Source organism: Lissotriton vulgaris, chromosome 2_1 (assembly GCF_964263255.1).
Source record: "Lissotriton vulgaris chromosome 2_1, aLisVul1.2, whole genome shotgun sequence".
Lineage (NCBI taxonomy): Eukaryota > Metazoa > Chordata > Amphibia > Caudata > Salamandridae > Lissotriton > Lissotriton vulgaris.
The window spans coordinates 1,068,558,632-1,068,581,589 of record NC_141687.1 but is presented as its reverse complement, the minus strand read 5'-3'; the positions used below and the strand labels follow the sequence as shown (position 1 = coordinate 1,068,581,589).

The 22,958-nt window shown below is 45.6% G+C and overlaps 1 protein-coding gene across 2 annotated transcripts in view; it reads right to left on the bottom strand.

The window, feature by feature from the left end:
* Positions 1 to 17,016: 17,016 nt before the first annotated feature.
* The window catches only part of UPK2 (uroplakin 2), an 80,990-nt gene continuing 75,048 nt past the window's right edge, over positions 17,017 to 22,958 (bottom strand). For both annotated transcript variants that reach the window (XM_086956746.1, XM_086956745.1), the window contains one exon: positions 17,017 to 18,045. In XM_086956746.1, coding sequence (XP_086812872.1) covers positions 17,906 to 18,045 — 140 coding nt within the window. In that variant the 3' untranslated portion in view covers positions 17,017 to 17,905. The remainder of the gene's footprint in view (positions 18,046 to 22,958) is intronic.

Below are 22,958 nucleotides of genomic sequence, written 5' to 3'. Positions count from 1 at the left end.
ATACGTATCAGAAGACAAGGTGGGGCACAAAAAGAATATCAACAAAAGACTACAACGATGAAATACCCTAGTTTGCATTCATCTCTATATACAATACAATATACAAAATATATACATCACATATGCAATATCTACAAAACATATACAAAACATATATACCCTAAAACAAATATATGACAATATCACCGTGTGCACTCTTACATCAAAGTGCTACACTTCTAGGAAGTCCTAAGCAGCGCCAGAGGTATATCACCCCTAACTGATTATTTATAAAGGCGCTTATATTGGAGTATGAACCAACTTAAAGTTTAAGACGGACTCCTTCTTAGAATGTCAACGCAGTCGCGGTCGCGTTTCAGCCACTCGTTTCTATGGGCTTCCTCAGGACAAGGGCATGAATACACTTAAACACTGGTGCAGCAGCACTCACAGGTCCCTCGTTATACAGGGACAGGAAAATCAGGGTACTCAATCCAAGGGTACCTCAGGGGACAAACAGCCCTGTTGCGCCCACTTCGTAATTCCTTCGTTATTCAAATAGTCGCTTGTAGCTTGGAATATTTATCGTGTCACTCTTCTCTATCTTGGGCGGGGAATCCAGGTTCTCTCTAGGGTCTTCTCCTCACACGGTTTACAAAAATGCCGCCATCAACAATACCAATAGCTCAAACGTTCCTAATGCGAGACCTATTGCATTGCAAATGCTTGTTTATGCTGCATTGCACAAAAAATAATAGATCCGCCCATAGGTGTTACTAAAAGAAGAGCTCTGAGTGAGTTTGCTAACACTGGGGGCATGATAATTCACTTGTCCTACAAAAAGAGTGGTCAAACTCTCAGTTTGGTGGACATGGTACTCTACAACAGGATACTCTGTCCATCAAATGCTACATAAGGCTCAAAAGGCCTTAACACTTGGTGGGTAACCTTATTTAACATTTGGTGAGAGGCCATATTTCGAGATCTTCCCCTACCTGACAGAGATCGCTCTGCTGAGGCGGGGGCTCGCCTGAAGGCACTCGAATTTTGCTGAGTTTCAGCCATATCTCATGCAGCTGCACAGCAAAGGTTTTGTTTTTCAAAAATAAACTCCCAAAACAACAGCTTGTTTTAGAAAAACAAAAAACTAGCGGTCGTGTCGTGGTGGGCGTTTTCTCCCATTGTGTGGGGCACATTTGAATTCCTGTTCGTTGCTGCCAAATTTTTCCAGGTAGTCCCAGATAGGAAATATTGATGTTGGAGCATCTACACCCTAAATGGGACGGATGGTCTGATGTTGACTAGCGGATGGTCTGATATCCGTGGGCCCATTGGTCTAAGATTTCCGCCAGTGGATGCTTCACTGGTAGAAATATGGTAGTTTGTTGGAATTATAATAATAAAGTGGGTGGACCATGAGTCTGCCAGGTTTAATGTAGAAAGGCCCAGATTCTGGAAACCTTTCAACTACATTGCTACATATGCCGCGTTTGCACCAGCTCTCAATGACAATTAGACACTCCATGGACCCTTTTTAGGACTCGCCTAGCAGCGCGCATGCGCTCCTCTGCAAGACTTATTGTAAGGGGCTTCAGAAAGCTCACCACACGCTTGTGCGTGTGTGGCCTATTGCTTGCGGTTACCCTCACGGGCGCCAGGTGTTTTGTATTATTGTGCCAGACATGTGCGCGATAATTCAAAACACATGTCTCACTGTGGCGCGCGCGTTCGCACCACTCGCGTGCTTGTTGTACATTATCGCTGCATTGCTCTGTCAAACTTGTATTAATGAGGTGAAACATTTGCCTACAAAATCAGTGTTTAAAAAAAAAGTTTACCAGGTAATGCTTGTACGCAATTTTCCTTATTACGTCCTAATTTGCTACGAAATTCGAGTGCCCTCATTTTTATAATGCAGGATGTTTTTGTCTCTTACCATGCAGAATCTATCACCTATTAGATTAAGCCCCACGCATACTAATGCAACTCTTTAATGTTATGCCCAAACATTGTTTTGTTCACATATTACCCTTTATGCCATCTCGTTTGACAAGCTGTTGCTGTTTTAAAAAGATGAAGTGCATAACTGTACATGTTTACTTTGAATTTTGCTCATTACATTATACCCCGCTGCCTCTAAAATGTTTTATAGTTAGGTTATCTCCTAAGTGGATTGAGTTGGCAGCTTGGGATCTCTACGTAGCCCAAAGGTCCTGAAAATAAGTTACTGCCATGCCTTCAGTGACTCCAGGGAAACACTGATTTCTTAATTTAGAGGCAGACAGCAGGCACGTTTTCTGGGCTGGTTATTGAGTGGGTGAACACTGACGTTGCACCTGGCATCTCGTGTTTGCTTAGGTAGAGCACACATTCTATTTTGTTTTCTGTTCAAACGTTTACTCTTGTTCTTTGCCTTGGTATTCTGGAAAATAGATTAAGTATGAAACCCACGTTGACTCATTTGCTTGTGTGCACACTTTTCAGCCCCTGCACAGTACTGTCACTGAAGAAGTAAACCATGGAGTTGTGCAGATTTTGCGCTTTCGCAAGTGAGCTTTGATAACAAATCACAGTTTTCCCCCATGGATTTTTGATGGTGAGCTTTTGTGAATTTGTGCATTCAGGTATATACATAGTGTAATCTCGATTATGTTCATTGTATTTACCTCAGGTCCTCCGCCCTTCACCCTATTATCTGTACTTTTTTGAGGGTGTGTCAAACTCATTCTGGGGCTGTTATGTAACACATTGTTTTTCACTTGTATATAGTTCTTGAGAGCCCAAGAAGGTTGACTTAAGGTGCTGAGAAGGGACCTGGCTGAAGAAAAGGACTCAAGAAAGAGAAGGCATTAAGCACTGTTCTGCCAACAAATGGCTATACAGTGGACAGAGCAATTATGTGGTATAATAATGTACATTTTGTGGTGGTATTACTTCATTAATTAGTCATTTTTATGCATTTTCAATTCACCTCAGTAGTACCAGTTTAACACGCAAATACAGCGAGCAATAAGCAGCAGAAAAGTGACCAGTCAACCTTTGCAAGAGACCTTCCACTCTGAAGCAAGACGTGTTGTTGCCTTTTTAGTAATGTTTGGGCTCAAATCGTCTTTTTTTATTAACCCATCAGTTGCTGCATACTATGCAGATCTTTTCTGGCAAATCCATAATTATGTGGAAAAAACAGCAGCTGCATATTCTCATAATTCCAGTGCCTGTTATTATGGTTCTATGTTGCCATCTCTGGGTTCTCGTGGCCTTTTCAAACCGCTTTGCCTTCAATATTGGACCATATGACATGGTTGCACATTATGTATGTGTCTGTGCGTATTTACCAATTTAAGCACTGTCTATGGTGTCATACCATCAGGAAAGCATTGGGTGGGGGAGGGGTAGGGATGGCTGAGTTGGAAATCATTCTACATTGGTTGAGGTCCATTGCAGACCAGAGAGTTCATGGAAGTGCATGTCTGCTTTTTTTTTTTTTTTAGGATTACCAGGAACCTGAAATTGGTCTGTAATGTCTACCTGTGACCAGATGGTATCAGACTGTGCTCATGAGAGAAAAAAAGGAGGCGTTGAACTCAGATTTTCACAACTCTGATTAATTGATGTAAAACATTTGAAGGATAAAGTGACCAGATACAGTTTTTTCTGTGAACTTTTGTGCGGATTTGTGAAGAGTGACTAGCAAAAAACATGGACTTACTGACTAACCATAGTTACAGAGGCACTAAAACATCTGTGCAATATCTCAGTATGAAAGATGAAAATGAAACGATTGACCTAGTTTTTCCTCACAACCTCCCCTAGTTTCAGTCTTGGTTCTCGCAAAGAAGAAAACAGCAACATGTTTCTAAAGTGTAGCAGCTTCATATAGGTTAGGTTGCACCCCTTCCGCCCCCAATAACCCTTGTGGTATCCTGGCTTTGGCAAGCTTAGAAGGGATATATATTCAACACACCATGTGTTGAGTCTGTCCCGCCCATTTGCAAACCACTGCCTCTGAATTGTTGACCAGTAGTAACCAACTTAAACTCATCTTTTGAAAAACTGAGAAGCTAACCTGTGGAGAATGGAATAGCGAGCTTTGTGCAACCGTCTGAACCCAGAACTCGACACATAAGACATGTCAATTGAAATATCAAAGTGTTAGAGAGAATATGGACTACTCCAGCTTTTTCCTGGTACCCGCATGAGCAAAGTATCAAGATTTCTACCCCGTGTTTACTCATCTAGGATTCCCACAGCAACATCAGGCCACCATAGTCTGTCATTCCTTGTCTACATTACACATACATGGTTTCTACCTGGAGGCCACACTTTTGCCACTGTACTTTGGGTCAAGGATCCAAAATGTAGCAACAAGACCTTTTCCAGACATAATAACTCATCCCACCTGTGCCCCAAGAACTTCACTGTATCCTAGCAAAGATATTCGGTCTTCAAGGCATTCTGCATTACTCTCACCACCATCCATGCCAAGGGCTAACGTTTCATACAAGTAACGCTCTAAAGATACACTCCTAAGAAGAAAAGGAGAGGTTTCTGTTCTAAGACCAAACTCGCTGGTGGGACCACTTTCTTTGTACTGGCAGCAGAGTATGGCACCCCGTCCTGGCAAAGTGTGAAATTGATTGATTAAGGAAGTAAAGTTTTTTTGTTTGGTTATTCGCAATCATCTGTCACAGGATCACACCAATCAGTAAACAGTTCCAATCGCCTACAAAAGTAAAGGATGGCTTTCAGACAACACAAGACAACACCCACCCATTGATTAAAACCTCCAACACCCCGCTTCTCACAAGGAAGGTAGGTACAATCATGTGCGCTACTATTTCTCACTATATTTCAGTCCACTTGAGGCAATAAGTACTGCTTACCAATAGTAGCACGGAGTATACCCTACGCCAGTCCTTTCCTGTGTGCTGGTTCTTATCTTTCACTCCTATTAGTTTGGAGACATTCAACCTCATTTACATTGAAGAAAGTCCGCTTCCATGACTAATGGGCCCCCAGGGGCACTTGGCAAAGCCAATGTCCCCCTGGGGGATTTCGCGCGAGGGACGACCTCACGCGACCTGATTGGGTGGTGGGAGGGGTTAGGGTCAAGTGAAGGGTGGGGAGGGAGGGCGACGTCACTCTGAGCGAGTGAGGAGAACGGTGGAGTCGCTTTTTGAGGCGCCCTGTTTACTTTCCTGTCAGAGCTGTCAGTCGCTGTTGCGAGTGATTTTCGACGGAATTTTCTGTCAGTTTCTGAAGCATGTCGTCGGAAGAGATTGCCCTTGAGGCAGTGCGAGCTTTGGTGGCGGTAGGGAGGAGCGACTTGCTGAGGCCCGGCGCTTTCGACGACACAGCTGTGGTGAAGCGTCCACGTCGCTTGGCAGCAGAAGGGGTGTCTCGAGCGGTGGCGGCTTGTCAGTCAGCTCGCAGCGATCGTCATGAGGAGGACAGCGTCATGAGGACGTCAGCGGCGAGGGTCAGGAGAGCGCGCTCGACGAGCCGAGGAGGTCGGGGTAAGAAGCAGCCGCCCCCGCGCTCGTCATCAGCCCCAAGTGAGTTCAGGGGGGGCCGCAGTGTCAGTGTGGCATCCCTTCGACGCAGAGCTGGCAGGCGAGGAGGCAGCGCGGGTGGTAGTTTTGACACGCGCGTGTCTCAGGTCCAGCTGTTTGAAGGAGAGGCTGACAGGGAGTTTGAAGCGCAGAGAGCGTCGACATCCCAGGAGCCTTGCGAGGCTGCGCCACGTCCCAGCATGAGGGCTGCATCAGGTCTACCTGTGAGGGCAGCAGGGCAGCAGGCGAGTGGCAAGAAAATTGAAATTGCGCCAGAGTTAGAGGCTGCCAGGCGGAGTCCAATGTTAGTGGACTATTCCAGCGATAGCGAGGCTGAGGAGTATGAGCTTTCTGGAGTTGAGGAAGGCGAGGAGGTCGAGGGAGGCGCAGCTGACGTCGATGAGCAACACCAGCTGGTTGAGTTTGAGGACTGCCAGAACATTCTTGTTCCTCGGCCTAGGGGCCCCCCGAGACAATTGTTGGAGGAGGATTTTAATGTTGATTTAACATGTGGTTTTCAGTTTTTGCAGGAGGAGCAGGGGTTGGGTGGTGTGCGATGGAAACCACCAGCAAGGCAGTTCAAGGGTGGGAGGTGGGGGGGCATGGGTGACAGGGGGGAGGGCAGGCAGGTGCAAGAAGCCACTTCAATGTTTCCAAATGCCAGGCCCCCGCCTGGGTGTCCTGAGGTGATTCATAGCATGGGGTCTGCGATTTCACAAGGCCAATGGGTGTGGGTGGAACATACAGAGCTGCCTGGGCCAGACAGGGCGGGTACTTCATCTTCTCAGGTGGCAGGTAAGTATGGTGTGGGTCCTCGCTCGAGCGGCGAGTACCTTTCTGGAGCTGCTGGTATGGTACCAGATGAGCAGTTCTGCTATTCGCAGGCGGCGCCGCAGAGCGCGGTGTTTAGGGGGGGGGGGGGCGAATTTGAGAGGCGGATCTGGTGCGGATTTAACATCAGCGACTGGGCGCTTTGCACGGAGGCCCGAGTCTGAGTTTCAAGGTGCTTTTACTAACTTGGCGTCTGGCAATAGGCCAGGTAGGAGTTTGGTAAGGTCGGAAGGTGAACAACACCTGGAAGGTGATGATGATGATTATGATAAAGAGAATGTTTATGGGACAAGAGGTGGTCTGTCTCATGGTGGTAGAGCTGGGGCTGGGAGGGGGGAGATGAGATTAACTTCTGCCAGTGTGTTACAGAGTTCTGGAGCGGATCTCTCACCGGCACACGGGATGCAAGGCGGACGTCATCGGCGTGACGGTCTGGAGGACTTTCGACAACGGGCTGCGCAGTTACCAGCAGGTAAGACGGACTGGTGGGCTGCTTGGACACGGCCGTTGGCGGGTGTTTCAGGTGGGGCGCCTGCAGAGGGTGGTCAAGTGAGGGTGGAGGTTGGGGACGGCTCGGGTTCACAGCAAAGTAAAAATGTAAAGGCAGTGTCAGGGGATGGGGGGAGGCTGGGATATGACAGCCCAGGTTCATCGGTTACTAGTTCGGAACAGAGTGATTTGCCGAGAGTGAGTGGTACGAGACTGCCTTACATGGGAGTATCAATGCCATTGGGCATACATTTGTCAACCAGAACTAGGCAGCGTATTTGGGATCATGAATATGTAGATGTGTTCCGGCTCCTTCATAGGGAATTGCAAGCAAAGGAAGGTTCTAAAGAGGAGGAGGCTGAATTGTCCCGCCGTCCCAAAGTTCCTAAAACAATAGAAAACTGGACAGCGGCCTTTTTGATATATGCCAGCGTATACAGTGAACGGTACCCTGAGAGGGCGGTTTCGCTGTTCAAATATTTAGATGTCATACGAAAAGCACATTTGCAGGCAGGGGGTTACGCTTGGCTGAACTACGATGAAGAGTTTCGGGCGCGAATGAGTTTATTCCACGATAAGCCATGGGGGGAGGTTGATCAGGAGTTGTGGTTGCAGTGGATGTCAGGTCATTCTTCTGCCAACACGATCCACACAGCCAGTGGGTTGCCGATTCCTTACCGGCCCTTTTCTCAGCGTCCCGCCACACAAGGGGCAAATGGCGTCGGACGTGGACAGTTGCCCACAACTGGAGCATGTTGGAGCTTCAACAGAGGTTCCTGCGTGCGCCAGTATTGTAAATTTAAACATGAATGCTCCCAGTGTGGGGGCAGACATGCTGTCTTCCAATGCTTCCCCAACCAACACCCGGGAGATCACGGTAGGGGCCAGAGGGGGGGAGAGGATCTGTGCCGCCTCTTATGCCAAAAGGCGCCTACTCCAATTAGGTTACAGGCCATGTTGAGCGCATTGGAAGCGTACCCGGATGTGGAAGGAGCGGCCAAGTTGTTTTGGGGGTTTAGGCTCGGCTTTAGGATTGGTTATCAAGGCCCCAGAGTGTCACGTTGGGCTGATAACTTGAAGTCAGCTAAGGAGATGGCGTCGGTGGTAGAGGTGAAGTTGCTGAAAGAAGTGGAATTAGGCAGAGTAGTTGGCCCTTTCAAATTTTGTCCCTTGCCAAACCTAATTGTGTCACCACTTGGTGTTATCCCGAAGAAGGCAAAGGGTGAGTTCCGCCTGATACATCATCTGTCTTGGCCGGAGGGGCTTTCAGTTAACGACTTCATTTCCACTTCCGATTCGGCAGTGACATATGCGTCAGTGGATGACGCTTTGGAATTGGTGCGCAAGGCAGGGGTAGGAGCTGACCTTGCAAAATGTGACATACAGGCCGCTTTTCGCCTTTTGCCTATCCATCCAGCCGATTTTGGTTTGCTGGGTATGTACTTTGCAGGAGAATATTACGTGGACCGGGTGTTACCCATGGGCTGTGCTATCTCTTGCTCACTTTTCGAAACCTTTAGTACATTTTTGGAATGGTGTGTAGTCCAGCGCTCAGATCACGCAGCTGTATGCCATTACCTGGATGATTTTTTGTTTGTGGGCAAAGCGGAGACGGATCAATGTACTAAAGTCTTGGCTTGTTTCCAGGACTTAGCTAAAGAGTTTGGTGTGCCTTTGGCGGAGGACAAAACGGAAGGCCCAACGCCTAGGTTGACCTTCCTGGGCATAGAAATAGACACAATAGAGATGGTGGCCCGTTTGCCCAGAACAAAAGTACAAGAGATCAGGTCTTTTTTGCAAGAAATCCTGGGAGCTAAAAAAGTGCAGCTGAGGCAAGTCCAGAGGCTTCTGGGCTATTTAAATTTTGCTTGTCGAGTTGTCAGGGCAGGCAGGACATTTTGCAGGCGGCTGGGCTTTGCGATGGCTGGGGCGTACTTGCCACATCACCACATACGTTTGACAGCAAAAATCAAGGAGGATTTGAGCATTTGGCTGCGATTTTTGGACGATTTCAATGGCGTGTCCATCAATTTTGTGTCTGAGGACACGGTCTGGCCAGTGCAGATATTCTCGGACGCGGCTGGGGCCTTAGGTTTCGGCGTGTTCTGGGACGGAAGGTGGTGCGCAGAGCAGTGGCCGGCACAGTGGTTGCAGCAGGGCCGCAGCATTGCTTTTTTAGAATTCTTTCCCTTGTTGGTGGCGCTGCAGATTTGGGGTGAAGAGTTCAGGGACCGCTGCGTGTTGTTTCACATCGACAACATGGCGGTGGTTTTTCTGGTGAACGGGCAGCGGGCGAAGGATTTAAAGGTGTTGCAATTGTTACGGGCTTTCATGTTGCGTGTTCTGCAGCTGAATATTGTGTTTAAAGCCCAACACATCCCTGGTGTCAACAATTCAATTGCCGACGCTTTGTCTCGTTGCCAGTGGCAGAGGTTTCGGGAGTTGGCACCTGGAGCGGACCAATGCAGAACACCGATTCCGCCGAACATGTGGGACCTGGGGAATTGAGGATGGCAGAGTTTGCGGAGCAGTCCTTATCAGAATCCACGCGACGCAGCTATCAGCTAGCATGGTCTGGTTTTTTGAGTTACACTGCGCAGCACGGCAGGGATGGCACGGCAGTGCGGGATGAAAAGTTTATGTGGTGTTTTGTTCTGAGTTTAATAGACAAAGGTTTGTCGCCTTCCACCATTTCGGGCAAGTTGGCGGGCATTTCATTTTATAGTCAGCTAGAATTGGGGTGTGAGGTGCAGAAAGGTTTTCGTTTGCAGAAAATGCTGAAGGGTTTTGGGAGGTCCTTTGGGCAGGCAAAGAAGTTGAGGGACCCCATTACGTTCGACTTGTTACAAAAATTGTTGGGGGTGTTGCCCTCCTGCTGTTATGATGAGTGGGAATGGTTTCGGTTCAAGTTATGCATGATATGGTTGTTTTTCGGTGCATTTCGGATATCAGAATTATTGGGGTTACGTAATCAGGAAGGGATCCGGTCATCTGATATTGTTCTTTTGGGCAGTGGTGTGTTGCAAATCACATTGAGAAGGTCAAAGACAGACCAGGCAGGAAAAGGGATGTTGGTGCGCCTGGGCAGGAGTGGGGTGAAGGGTTGCTGCCCTGTTGGGGAGTGGGAGGCATTTGTGGTTTCAGGGGTGTTTCGAGAGGGTGGGATATTTTGCCATAAAAACAAAATACAGTTAACTTGTTTTCAATTCTTAGCGGTTTTACGGAAGGCATTGACTTTCGTGGGTGAAAATTCGCACTGTTTTGGGACGCATTCGTTCAGAATAGGTGCGGCTACAGAAGCGGCAAAGTTGGGTTGGGGGGCAGAAGAGTTGCAGCGAATTGGTAGATGGAAATCGAATTGTTGTTTTAAATATGTTCGGTTATAAAAAAAAAAAAAAAAAAAGTTACTCATTGCAGAAGTCAGGTAGTTAATGTTACTTTTTCCATCACAGGTCGAGTGGGGATTTTCCTCGAAAAAAGAGGACCTGGATTGTCGGCCATTCTATAGTGAAGTGGGCGGCGAACTTTGCCGAACAGCAGCTGTGTGGGAGAGGGCTGGGACTATATGGCAATGACCATGAGGTGATTTGGAAGGGCTTAGGGGGGATGAAATGGGGAGAGTTGTTTTCGGTACTAAACAAAATGGCTGAAGTGTGGGGCATCCCAGATCTGTTGATCCTACATTTGGGGGAAAATGACTTGGTGGAGTGTTCAGGTCTTGCTTTAATCAAACAGATGAAGCTGGATTTGGCTGTGATTAAGGACAGATGGCAAGGGGCCAGGCTTGTGTGGACAGAATTTCTGTACAGGAGCCAGTGGAAGGGTGCCAGGGTTCATGCCGCGGTTGAGAGGGCCCGCAAGAAAGTTAATAAAGCATTGAAGACATACTGCGTGGCAATGGGAATTACGGTCATTGCCCACGAGCATTTTAATGGTGAAATGCTGCACTTGTTAAGGGAGGACGGGGTTCATCTCTCACAAATGGGGCAGTCATATTACTTGATGGAACTCAGAGATACTTTGGCCAACCTCTGGTGTGTCGATTTGTGGTGCTCCAAACCAAAGAAATGAAGGGAAGAATTTGAGGATAAAAGTTTTCCTTCTCCGACATTAGGTATTGTCTTGAGCGGACTATTTCTGCATTAGGGGAGGGTTTTGTGAGGGTGGGGCAGGAAAACTCAAGGGTTTTCCTGGGTGGCGTGTGTGATGGGGATTGGATAATCTAGAGCGGATTCATCCTTTCTCTAAGGGGGAGGGCTTGGGAGGGTAGGTGGGGGAAGAGATGGAAAAAGAAGAAGGAAAACTCAAGGATGGTATCAAAACAAGTTATGTTATCGGAAAAGAAAGAATTGGAAAAAGGAAATGGTTATATGAAAGGTTTGGAGAAATAAATAAAGATAAAGTTTGTTGGAAAAGTTATGTTGCGGGTCTGTCTTTGGCTGTCCTGGTAATAAAGGTGACCTTTTATACTATATTCAGTGTTGTGTGAGAGTCCTTATTTGCGCGATGGGCCCCCAGGGGCACTTGGCAAAGCCAATGTCCCCCTGGGGGATTTCGCGCGAGGGACGACCTCACGCGACCTGATTGGGTGGTGGGAGGGGTTAGGGTCAAGTGAAGGGTGGGGAGGGAGGGCGACGTCACTCTGAGCGAGTGAGGAGAACGGTGGAGTCGCTTTTTGACCCACCCACCCGCCCTGATTTCAACAAATCAAGGGTTGGTGTTTTTGTTGTTGTCTGTGGTGTCTTTACGTTGTTCAGTAAAAAAAAAAATAGGCTGCAAGGGAAGGTTTTCACAGCTTGATAATAAAGTCGGGCATGCATGCCTACCTCTTGATTCAGGTCAAAGTGTCAAGATGTCACCTCAGGACAACTCAGACAGATTCTTTTGTTGTCTCGTCGGCGTGTGTGATGGGGATTGGATAATCTAGAGCGGATTCATCCTTTCTCTAAGGGGGAGGGCTTGGGAGGGTAGGTGGGGGAAGAGATGGAAAAAGAAGAAGGAAAACTCAAGGATGGTATCAAAACAAGTTATGTTATCGGAAAAGAAAGAATTGGAAAAAGGAAATGGTTATATGAAAGGTTTGGAGAAATAAATAAAGATAAAGTTTGTTGGAAAAGTTATGTTGCGGGTCTGTCTTTGGCTGTCCTGGTAATAAAGGTGACCTTTTATACTATATTCAGTGTTGTGTGAGAGTCCTTATCTGCGCGAAAGGCATCCCATAATAATTGGTGTCTCGGGATGCATGACATTGGCATGCATCCTATACAACTTGATTAGGGTGCACATTCAGCCAGGTGAGGGTGGGGCAATGCTTGACTCGCTGAGGCTTCAGCGTTCTTTGGAAAGGGAAACGGCACGTATCCTTTTGGCAAAAGTCCGAGAGGTACTCTGGCCTCTTTTGTTTGTGTTGCTACCACAAGCTACATGTCTCAAACTATTAGATTAAACAAGAGTTTCTCTATTTCTAATCGCATTTTGTATAACACACGTTCCGTAGCGAGTGGGTTGGTACAGGACGAGCATAAAGCAGGGCAGGAGTGAGTATAAAGGCTCGAGAAAGTCTTTTGCTCTTGGTGATCGCAACCCCACTGTCTTTGGGGTGTCTCACCCTTTAACCCCCTCCCACGCTGGTGATGGAACAGTTTCATCACGCCCCTCGGGTGGGCTGTGCTGGTGACGGAGCGGTTCCGTCACGGCCCGCTCGCTGTGCCTGCGTGGCGCTGATTTCCGCCTGCGCGGCGCGTTCTATTGAGCGGGCGGGGCCATGACGGAATCGTTCCGTCACAAGCACAGCTCACCCGAGGGGCGTGACGGAGCGGTTCCGTCACCAGCGTCGGAGCACCGCGTGGCCCCTCCGCCCCTTAGCACTGCGGCGGAATAGCCGCCACAGCGAAAGGAGCTTTTAATGTTCATTTACATTCCTTCTTCGGAAGGCTAAGTGAGAGTGAAGCTTTCCAACCACAATTCTTACCTTGAAGTTCCAGCACGTTGGCACGTCTAGCCCTGCCGTTTCAGAAGAACAGGAATCCCATACCTGTCGGGAACATCCAGTAGTGATATGGTGCGGAAATGGGAATCTGTGTCCCCTTTATTGGAAGAACATTCCGTTTTGGAGACCCTTACCTGACGTTTCCTTCAACAACAGTAAATACTCTGCTTAAGACCAGTAATCATAATCTCTGTGGAGGACCTCTTAGAAACCTTGGCACCAATTTCCTGAGTAAGGAATGCTGAGCTGGTACGCACGAGCTGCTGTGTTACATGCCTTTCAAGAAAACAATGAAAGAACAAGCATTGGCATAGCTAATAGGTCTCGCCTTCGGGGCCTTATAAGTATTTATTTATGCAGCACAATATCGTTCGTGCAACAACATCAACTGTTGCATGGCTAAACACTTATAAGGTCCCAAAGGCGAAACCTATTGGCTATGCCAATGCTTGTTAAAGTTGCAACCACCTTCTGATCCGCAGAGTCTTTGGGAGTCAAGTCCTTTGTAGCGATAGATGCTTTGCAAACCAATGGGCTAATTTACAAGCCCCTTGCGTCGCCATTGAGCCACTTTTGTTACACAATGGCGGCGCTTCATTTGCTTCACCTTTTTTTGGGTTACATCGTTTTTTCCTGCATCGGAATCGTCTACGCCTCGTTAGTTTTTAATTTATCCAAGTTAGGCGTTCCGCCGGAGACGTCTCCCATAAAACTGATAGTGCCTGCCACTTTTTCAGTTTTTTCCGCATCGGGCCGCTGCGCAGCCAATGCGTCACAATCCCTACACCTGCTAACCCCAGGCGTAGGAATGATGCATTGGCTGCGGCCAAGAAACCACACAACCTGTAGCGACTTGTCTGCAATCAAGCCACAAGGTAAGTTGGCCACAGAGTGTAGCTAGGTGCACTTGATGTCAATTTTTTAACATTGCGTGCTGATGTCACACATAGAAGTGGGCACTATGTCCACTTATATGCGTCACATCCGGGACCAATATGTTAGGGCGCAAGGTGACTTTGCCACCTTTTCACGCTCTAACACATCTCCTCAGCCTCACTTTTTTGACGCATTATTGTTGTTGCGTCAGTTACCTTGCGCCATGGAGCGCCGTATCGTAAATACGGAGCATCTGTGGAGTCCTAAGCTATTTTCCAGTAAAGTGACGCTTCGCTGCTTTAGCGCAGTGATGCGTCAGTTTCTTGTAAATGAGCCCCCAAATTGGGTAAGACTATAAGGAACGGAGTTCAACAATCCCAGTTCTTTTCAATTTACAGGATACATTTTGAAATACATTTCGGCAACATTTTTTATGGGTTTTAGGATTGGTAACCGCCAAGTGGAAGGAAGATCACATTTGTCAAACACATGTGCTTAATGGTTTTATGTTTCTGCACCAGAAGGAAGCCCCTCATTTCCAGAAAATTAGTCAATGCTGCCATTACTTGATCCTTGGACGTAAAGTTGACTCTACTCCTGAGTCCAAGGTCTCGTCGATATCATCTTTGTAAGAGGAGTATCTTCTTTGTCTCCCCACGGCAGCCACTGTGGTTGCAACTGCTCTACAAATCATGGCCCGTTGTTCAGCAGCTGGGGAGGGCAGGCCTTTTGGATAATGTGATCTGCGCCTCTTAGCTTGAGAGAGGGAGCGCCAGCAGGAACCGGAAGGAGTGCACCGTCTATTGCGTCCCGAACAATTTGCAAATGCACTCAGGGGCGGCCTTAGGCATGTGCAAGCTGTGCACCTGCACATGGCCACCAAACCCCAGGGGCCGCCACGTCAATATATATCCTTATATAATAATCCTCTGAGGATGGATACATATTTGCGTGGCGGCCCCAGGTTGGGATTTGGCGGCCTCCGGCTCTGTTCCACTTCCAAACACCCTGACCCCCCCTCTTCACTGGCCTCCGTGCTCCGCCCCGCCCTGACCCCCTCTTCCGGGGCCACCTACCTACGCTCCCTGCCCAGGGCCGCCATGAGCCTAGAGCCGCCCCTGATGCACTTCAACATGCTTCTTAGCCAATGCATACATTCAATACTGGAACGCAAAGGCACACAACAGCACTTGACACTCAGTGTGTACTGGGAATTACTGCCTTTGTTACCTGACATCTAGGAAATCCTGGTCACAAGAAATCATCCATATGTCCGCATGCTTCTGCTGTGACTCTTCCTCGAGGTTGCCTGGCCACCATGTCAGTTTCCAGTATTGCACCTGTCTTTACTGCCCTGTAAAATGAAGTACTCATCTTTGAGCAACAACTGTAGGATCTGAGAAGGTGCTCATGGGGTGTTGTGTAGGGTGTGAATAGGTGCTAATGGGACACTTCTATAGGGACAGTGCAGGAGCTCATGGGGCATCTGTAGAGTCAAAGAGGGAGCTGCCAAGAGCACAGCAAAATGGTCCGGGTCGGTTGTAATAGGACACATCTATATGGTGATCAGTAATAGGGAAAGAACATATGGTAATAGGACACATCTACAAGACTTTTTTAAAATTTCAATTGATTTTATTTGCATCTCTCCTTAAAATGCAGAAAGCATAACATACAGCTATTGCGTTTATACATTGCATTTAGAACCCAAAATATAATGTAGGCATAAGGCTTGGTTGCAGGATTATGCATTCATTCAGGTATATAAGGTATGATTGGGGGAGTTGAGCACTTATGCAGTACAAGTCTTCAGCATATACAGTACAGGTTAGAATTTTAGACCATACAGCAATAAACAAGGCCTCCTGGAATTGGTGTTCAGGCAGTAGATGTGGTTATATGGGATCCATGGTGTCTAATGTAGGGCGATATTTGTGTATATGCCTCAGAGCTAGAGGAACTAAAAGGTGTCGGTAGCAGGGATAGGATGGCGGCAGTGTAGTCTGGCGAGAGCTTGCATTGGACTGACTTAGGCTTGAAAGCGAATTGGCCTTCTGCTCCACAACATCTTCATACTGACTAGCATCTATCCGGTCAGAGCAGGTTCTCATGGGATGGCTCTATAGAGTCAAAGAGGGTGCTGAAGGGGCACATCTGTAGGGTCAAGGCAAGTGTTAACAGAACACGTCTAGGGGATAAGGATAGGTGCTTGCGGGTCACATCTAAAGTTCAAAGCAGGAGCCAATATGGGGGCAGGAGCAACCACATCTAAGGCATGGGAGGAAGTTTTCACAGGACACATATATATAGTGCCTCAGCAGATGCTTCAATGACACATCTATAGTCTAAGTTTGGGGGAAGGGGATTGATCCTGTTAAGGACACCAGAGGCTGGAATCTATACAAGAGCGTACATGTAAATGTGCCTCTGGGACCATGAATTTAGATACCTCTTTCAAGACCTAGGCTTAAATGTATTACCTACGTCAATTTCTATAAATGAACACAATGCTTTTACCAATTTAACAACAATGGTAGATACACATCGTCTACATCTCTCTGCTTATGTGGCGATGATCAACACAACACATAAATAGTACGGTGTATTCCTTTTCCAAGGATGGACTTTACTTAATTTTCTCAGAATTATTAAAAACCGAGTATACAAATCATTTTACAATACTTCTTCTTGATTTGATACATAGTGTCCTATACATCCATTTTTCATGAAGGTTATACAAATAACAAATATCAAAAAACCAGTGCAAGACATATATCAAAATTCTTACTATTAAGAACTCATAAATTTCTTACATCCTACTATGTTTTGCTGCTGTATCGGGATAAACTGAACCCAAATTATCCCCGATACTCTTTAACTGAGTTGTCCTAAAAATGTGCTCTGAGTGGTTTGCAAGGACTCTGCTACTGTTTAGACCATCTTATTTCAGCTAAACATATATGTCACTTGAGCTTTTTAATTTTGTACGGTCATACTCAGAGTCACGTGAAAAAAGACAAATTTGTGAGTTGTGGTTTTGGTGCTGACGCGTTTCGACCTTCGCAGTATTTGGCAAAATACACAAACTTCTCCCCCCCCCCCTTTCATTTTTCCTTTAGATCACCGAGTCCAACACTCACAGGCCCAGCCCTGAGGAAGACCTTCCCATAAATCCTCTTGGTCCCTTTCACAAAGGTCGAAACGCGTCGGCACCAACACCACAACTCACAATTTTTCTTTTTTCATGTGACCCTGAGTATCACCTTACAAAATTGAGTGTCTTGAACTGTTTTTTTTTTTAATTTGTCATTTGTATAACCTTCATGAGAAATGGATGTATAGGACACTATGTATCAAATCAAGAAGAAGTATTGTAAAATGATTTCTATACTCGGTTTTTAATAATTCTGAGAAAATGAAGTAAAGTCCATCCTTGGAAATGGAATACACCGTACTATTCATGTGTTGTTTTGATCATCACCACATAAGCAGAGAGATGTAGACAAGGTATATCTACCATTGTTGTTAAATTGGTAAAAGCATTGTGTTCATTTATATAAATTGATTTAGGTAATACATTTAAGCCTAGGTCTTGAAAGATGCATCTAAATTCATGGTCCCAGAGGCACATTTACATGTACACATCTATAGTCTCAGGGCAGGTACTAATGGGACACATTTATAGGGTAATTATTAAGTACAAGTTTACATCTATATGCATAGACCAGGGAAGGTGTCACTTGTGTATGATCAAAGGAGATGCTAATGGGTTTCAGCACTTGAAATTGCTGGGTACAAATATCACAATAATTTTGGAGGAAATGCCAAAGTTGGCTATTGGTTTCTTGCTTGTTAGTTGCAAATTAGCACTACCACAAGCCACACATAATTTCTGGGGTTAGATGACCACTGGCCTTCCAAGCCCAGTGACCTGTCTAAAAAATGGCAGGCAAGACACGTCGCCAGTGAAACCACCTGGCAGACAAAGCAGAGGATGACCAAAAATCATGGGGAGCCAAGAACAATCGGAACACTAATTTTATAGTAAACATTTTGTCTCCCCCAATGACCACTACGGCAACTACATAGAAGAAAGAAAGAGCATACATAAGTTGGAGTAGGTTTGAGGGGACAGTAGATGAGGTTTATAATATGTAGAACACAGTTCTTGGACTGCAGCTGCAACACCTCAGGACTTTCCTCCACCAAGTGCAAGGGTGCCAACGAGGCCAAGGATGAGGATGACCATGGCAATGGACAGCAGCACTGTGATTACCACCATACCCCCACTGCGCTGCATAGTGTCGGGAATGTCTGTGTAAATCTGGACTGCAAAGAGAAAAAAGTTACCATTAGACGAGAGATCCTCATAATATGCTTGATTAATCATCTATGACTGACACACCTTACAGGCAGACATCCTATGGATATAATTCACCTGGCCTAATTTCCATTGGCCCATGACCAATGACTGACATCTTGCTGCTGGAATTCTGTTATGTTATGTTATGTTACTGGGGGGTTTGTATAGCACACAGCTGCTCCGAAGAGCGTCCCGGCGCTGCAGATCAAGAACAAACACCAGCAACCAACAAAGAATACCACCAGCGAAGGAAAGTGCTCAGAAGAAAAAAAGAATTATTGGGAAAAGAGAAAAGTCTTGAGCTCCTTTCTAAATGTGAGCAGGTTAGAGCTAGCGCGTAAGGTCAGAGGTAACTCGTTCCAAAGACGTGGAGCAAGGTAGTTAAAGGATCATTCTCCACATCGTGCACGTCGCACTGCCGGCACGATTGCCTTGGCCAAGGCAGCTGACCTCAAGGGTCTGGATGGAAAGTAGAAGTTGACCCTTTTTTGTAGATACATTGCTCCGATGTTATGTAGAGCTTTAAACGCCATCGTTAAGGTCTTGAAAGTGATGCGTTTACGAACCGGCAGCCAGATTCATATCCTGGAGAACCACAGTGGACATCCCACAGTGGACATTCTACAGTTGACATCAAATAGACCAACATCCCACAACCCGACATCACACACCAACATCCAGCAGCTGACATCCTACAACCAACATCCCTGCAACAGCAATCCATGACAGATGCAATATGACAACATCCCACAATCAACATCCTATTGCTGACATCCCATGCCTGGCAACTCATAGCCACATAAGTTCTTTGGCTCTGTAGAAGGCTCAATGATAGTATGTAATAGATACTAGGTAGTGTAAGCAGTGTTGAGTTATTAGAATCATCTCAGCATGCCAATTTTTACATAACATAGAAGGCTATGCACCAGGTACTAACTCAGGTACACATGCTTATTTAGCTTCAGAAGATAGGCGATCTTTAATGTTTTCACCACGGTATGAAGGATGCAGCTAGTATGATCTTTAACACCTTCACACCTTCGTTATTTTAAACGTACAGTGTCTTTTTTGACAAGTGTTGCATAGAGCGTATCCTGTTCTAGATACTTTTTAAATACTCTGTGGTGTTTTTCTCATGAAAGTTTCACTATCTGCAAACAGTGTGGCACAGAATAAACACTCTCCATAGAGTAAACACTGTTTACAGTACCCACTTTTCTAATCATATCCACTTGAATTCTCACTGTAGGTTTGGTGACTGTGAGGGGATTGACAGAGATAAAAGCTGTCCATAGGAGGGCATTCATTTTGAAACAGACGTTGAGTATCTTATGTAACTTGGCTTTCTGTGAACAGTTGTCTACATATTGAACACTGTGTGCAATGAGGGTTTTCCATATATCTGTGGTTGATTGTTAATGTGAACTAGGATACCTGTGAAGTGTATTGTATAGCGTCAAGGTTGCACATATCAAATGCTTGCTACCTCTAAGGTAGTTGTATCTGTGATGGCATTAATGATGCTTCATATTATTCTGAGCTATTTTGTACTTACGTTCAGGCCTCTAGTGCCATACTTGTTTATAGAGTAATTTGCACAAAAGAAGCTTGGATGATTTCATCAGCGATTTAATCAATTATGTCATTTGAGATGAGATGTCATCAGTGATGTCACAAATGATGTAATTGAACAGGTCATGAGTTATGTAAAATGTGAGGTCATAATCAGTGCATGGCAGGGGCGCAAGTTATAGTTATCCCTGCTAACTATAACTGGTGAATTTCTTTATTTTTCGTAGTTCAAAACATTAATGTTGTCACTGACATATTCATCTAACTATAGCAATACTTTAAGCTTTGTTTTTTCAGTGAATTTCTATGTTGTTTAAAAAACAAAAACTGACCATTTTTATCACATCTAACTATAATGTTACTTTAATCTTTTGTTTTTTAAGCGAGTTTCTATGGATTGTTTTTAATGTAAAGTCATATTTTATTACCAAACGTAAAGCCAACCCTCCCTCACCTGGCCTGTGGCCAGGCCCTGCAACAAACCCCCCACATGCAGCCAACCCTACACTGTGCATGAAGAGGTTGGCAACTAAGTGAGCACCGTTGCTCACTACTAACGTGGAAAGCCAATGGGCAGAGCTTGTAGGCGATTTGGCACCTTTGCATACACAGCGGCAATTAAAAAGGAGAATCGTGGGCTCTGCATGCAGACCAGGAAACGACAAGAAAGAACCTCTTGTCCTGGACAGTGACTACAGAAGAGATTGCACTCCAATAAATCACAATGCATTAATCTCTATGAAGCATTTCAGGTCATTTGTCAACTTGGAATTGTAGAGAAACCAAACTTAATTTGCCTTGGTCCAGTGCAACAAGTTAGGACGAGTTGTCCTTTACACAGAAGGAGCTTCAACGGGGCACCTGCTATTTTTATATTTGTAAGTGCTTCCCATTGAGGTTTGATTTCTCTGAAATGAGCATAAGGGCCAGAATGGAAACTCACCTGCAGTGGTGTAGCACGGTCAGGTGGTACCGGGTGTGGAACATTTCTTGTCACCCCCGGCCTGACAAAATGGCAAAAATATGTGTTTAAAACACATATTTTTGCCATTTGTCACCTCCCCTCAGTGATGACACCCGGGGCGGCCTGCACCCACCGCACCTCCCTTCCTACGCCACTGCTCACCTGTCCATTTATCCACGAAGAGTCCAAAGTCCTGCTTAAAATGTCTTCTCATCTGGAGTACTTTCAACTGGTTAATTTGTAAGTGCTATCTTGTTGGATGAATATCTTGTGTATATTCTACACTACAGCTGCGTAAAAAACAAGGTAATGTTTCCAGTGACCTTGTGTATGTGTAATTCTGGCAATGTGCTTGCTTCTCGAGACGATGAGACTAAAGACTAAGAGTTGACTTTCCACCAAACAAGGGTACTTCCCCTTAATTATACAAAGTAAGTGCTTCTTTGTTGGGTGGAGATCTCCTCATACTCTTCTGCATAAAGAACGCATCACCCAAATCAGCGGGAAATATGCTTGTGGGGCCTTTTGGTAAGTTGAGCGGTCCATCAGCCTGGAAAATCGGGAAGACTGTTTAATATTACTAGCATGGATAGGATGGGACCCAATGGGCAGAGCTTGTAGATGATTATGCGAATTCACATACTCAGCAGAAATGAAAAGGGAGAACCATAGGGTCTAGTCTCAGACCAGGAGATGACAAGAAAGAACCCACTAGTGTTGGACAGTGACTACAGAAGAGTTTGCACTCCAATAAATCAATAATGCATTCACCTTCAAGGATTTCAGGTAGTTTTTCAATGTGGAATTGTCAAGAAACCACACTTACTTTGCCTCGGCTAAGAGCAAGAAGTTTGGCTGAGTTGTTCCTACAGAAGTTGAGCTTCAACGGGGGCACCTGCTTTGTTTATTTTTGTAAGTGCTACTCATTGAGGTTTCATTTCTATGAAATGAGCATCAGGGCCAGAATGGAACCTCCCCTGTCTATTTATCCAAGAAGAGTCCACAGTTTTGCACAAAATGTCTACAAAACTGGAAATCTTTCTACTGGTTATATAGTAAGTGCTACTTCGTTTAGTGACTGTCTGGTGCATGTTCTAAACTACAGCTGTATAAACGCCCACAACGTAATGTCTCCAGTGACCTTGTGTATGTGCAATTTTGGTAATGTGATTGTTCCTCGAGCGTCTTCATACAGAAATCTGTGAAAAAAAGAATCCTAGCATAGAGAAGACGACGAGACTTCAGACAAAAAGCGGAATCACCACCTAACACGGGTATCTTCTCCTAGTTACATGAAGTTAGCGCTTCTTTGTTTGGTGGAGATCTCATATTCCTCTGCATCAAGAACGCGTCACCAAAATCGGGAAATGTGCTCAGGGTGTCTTTTCGTAAGTTGAGCTGTCAATCAGCCTCAAAAAAAGCAATATGTATATATATATATTTATTATTTATATATATATTTTTACAAATATATATATATTACTAGCAGCCCATCCCGACGTTGTCCGGGTATGAATTGCTGCCGGCCAGTAGTATATTGTTTTGTAGGATTTCGTTTTGATAGCATTTCTTATCTGTGACAGGCCTGTGAAATGCTCCGATTCACAGTGCACTGCTGATGCACTTAAGAGTGCGCGTTCAGTAGTGTGTGAGCTCGAGTTTCCCTACTTTATTTTTCCTTGCAATATTATATAGTGTGAACTCGACAACATGGCATGAGCACAATTATACATTACAGAAGAACACATTCATTTGTGGTAGGCACGGGGAGACAAAGCGATTTGCCTGGAATCACATGATGTTAAGCTGATGCCAAGATTCGAACGTAGCTCCCCAGCTCTAAAGTTCGCAATTCTAGAACTTGTTGCGGGAGGTGTGTCTTAAAGTGTATGTCAGCGCTGGCCATCAATGAGAGAGACCTGTGCATTTTTCAAATGGGTGGTGAAAAAATATGAGTATGTTGCTGGAGATGTGTTAAGGGTTTAGCTAATGATAGATCACTTAATATAAAATGTATTAAGTGGTGGTCTGACCAAACGCATGGCTCAACAGTTAAGGTGTGGACAAAGAGGTTAGTGGTCCATAGCTGGTCTAATGCATGTCCTTTAATGTGTGTGGGCTCGTTTATGTGTCCTTCTAGATTAAAAATGTTTTCAATAGGTCTGTTAGCTCCTTAGAGCCCCGGCTCCCCTCTTCCTCAATTGACCAACTATTCAGATCTCCAACTAATAAGGTTTTCGCATGGTCTATGGTTAAAGATGCAAGATAATTTGCCAGTTCACTGGTGAATTCCCTCATTGCAATAGGGGGCCTATAACTGAGGACACACACCAAAGTGGACGT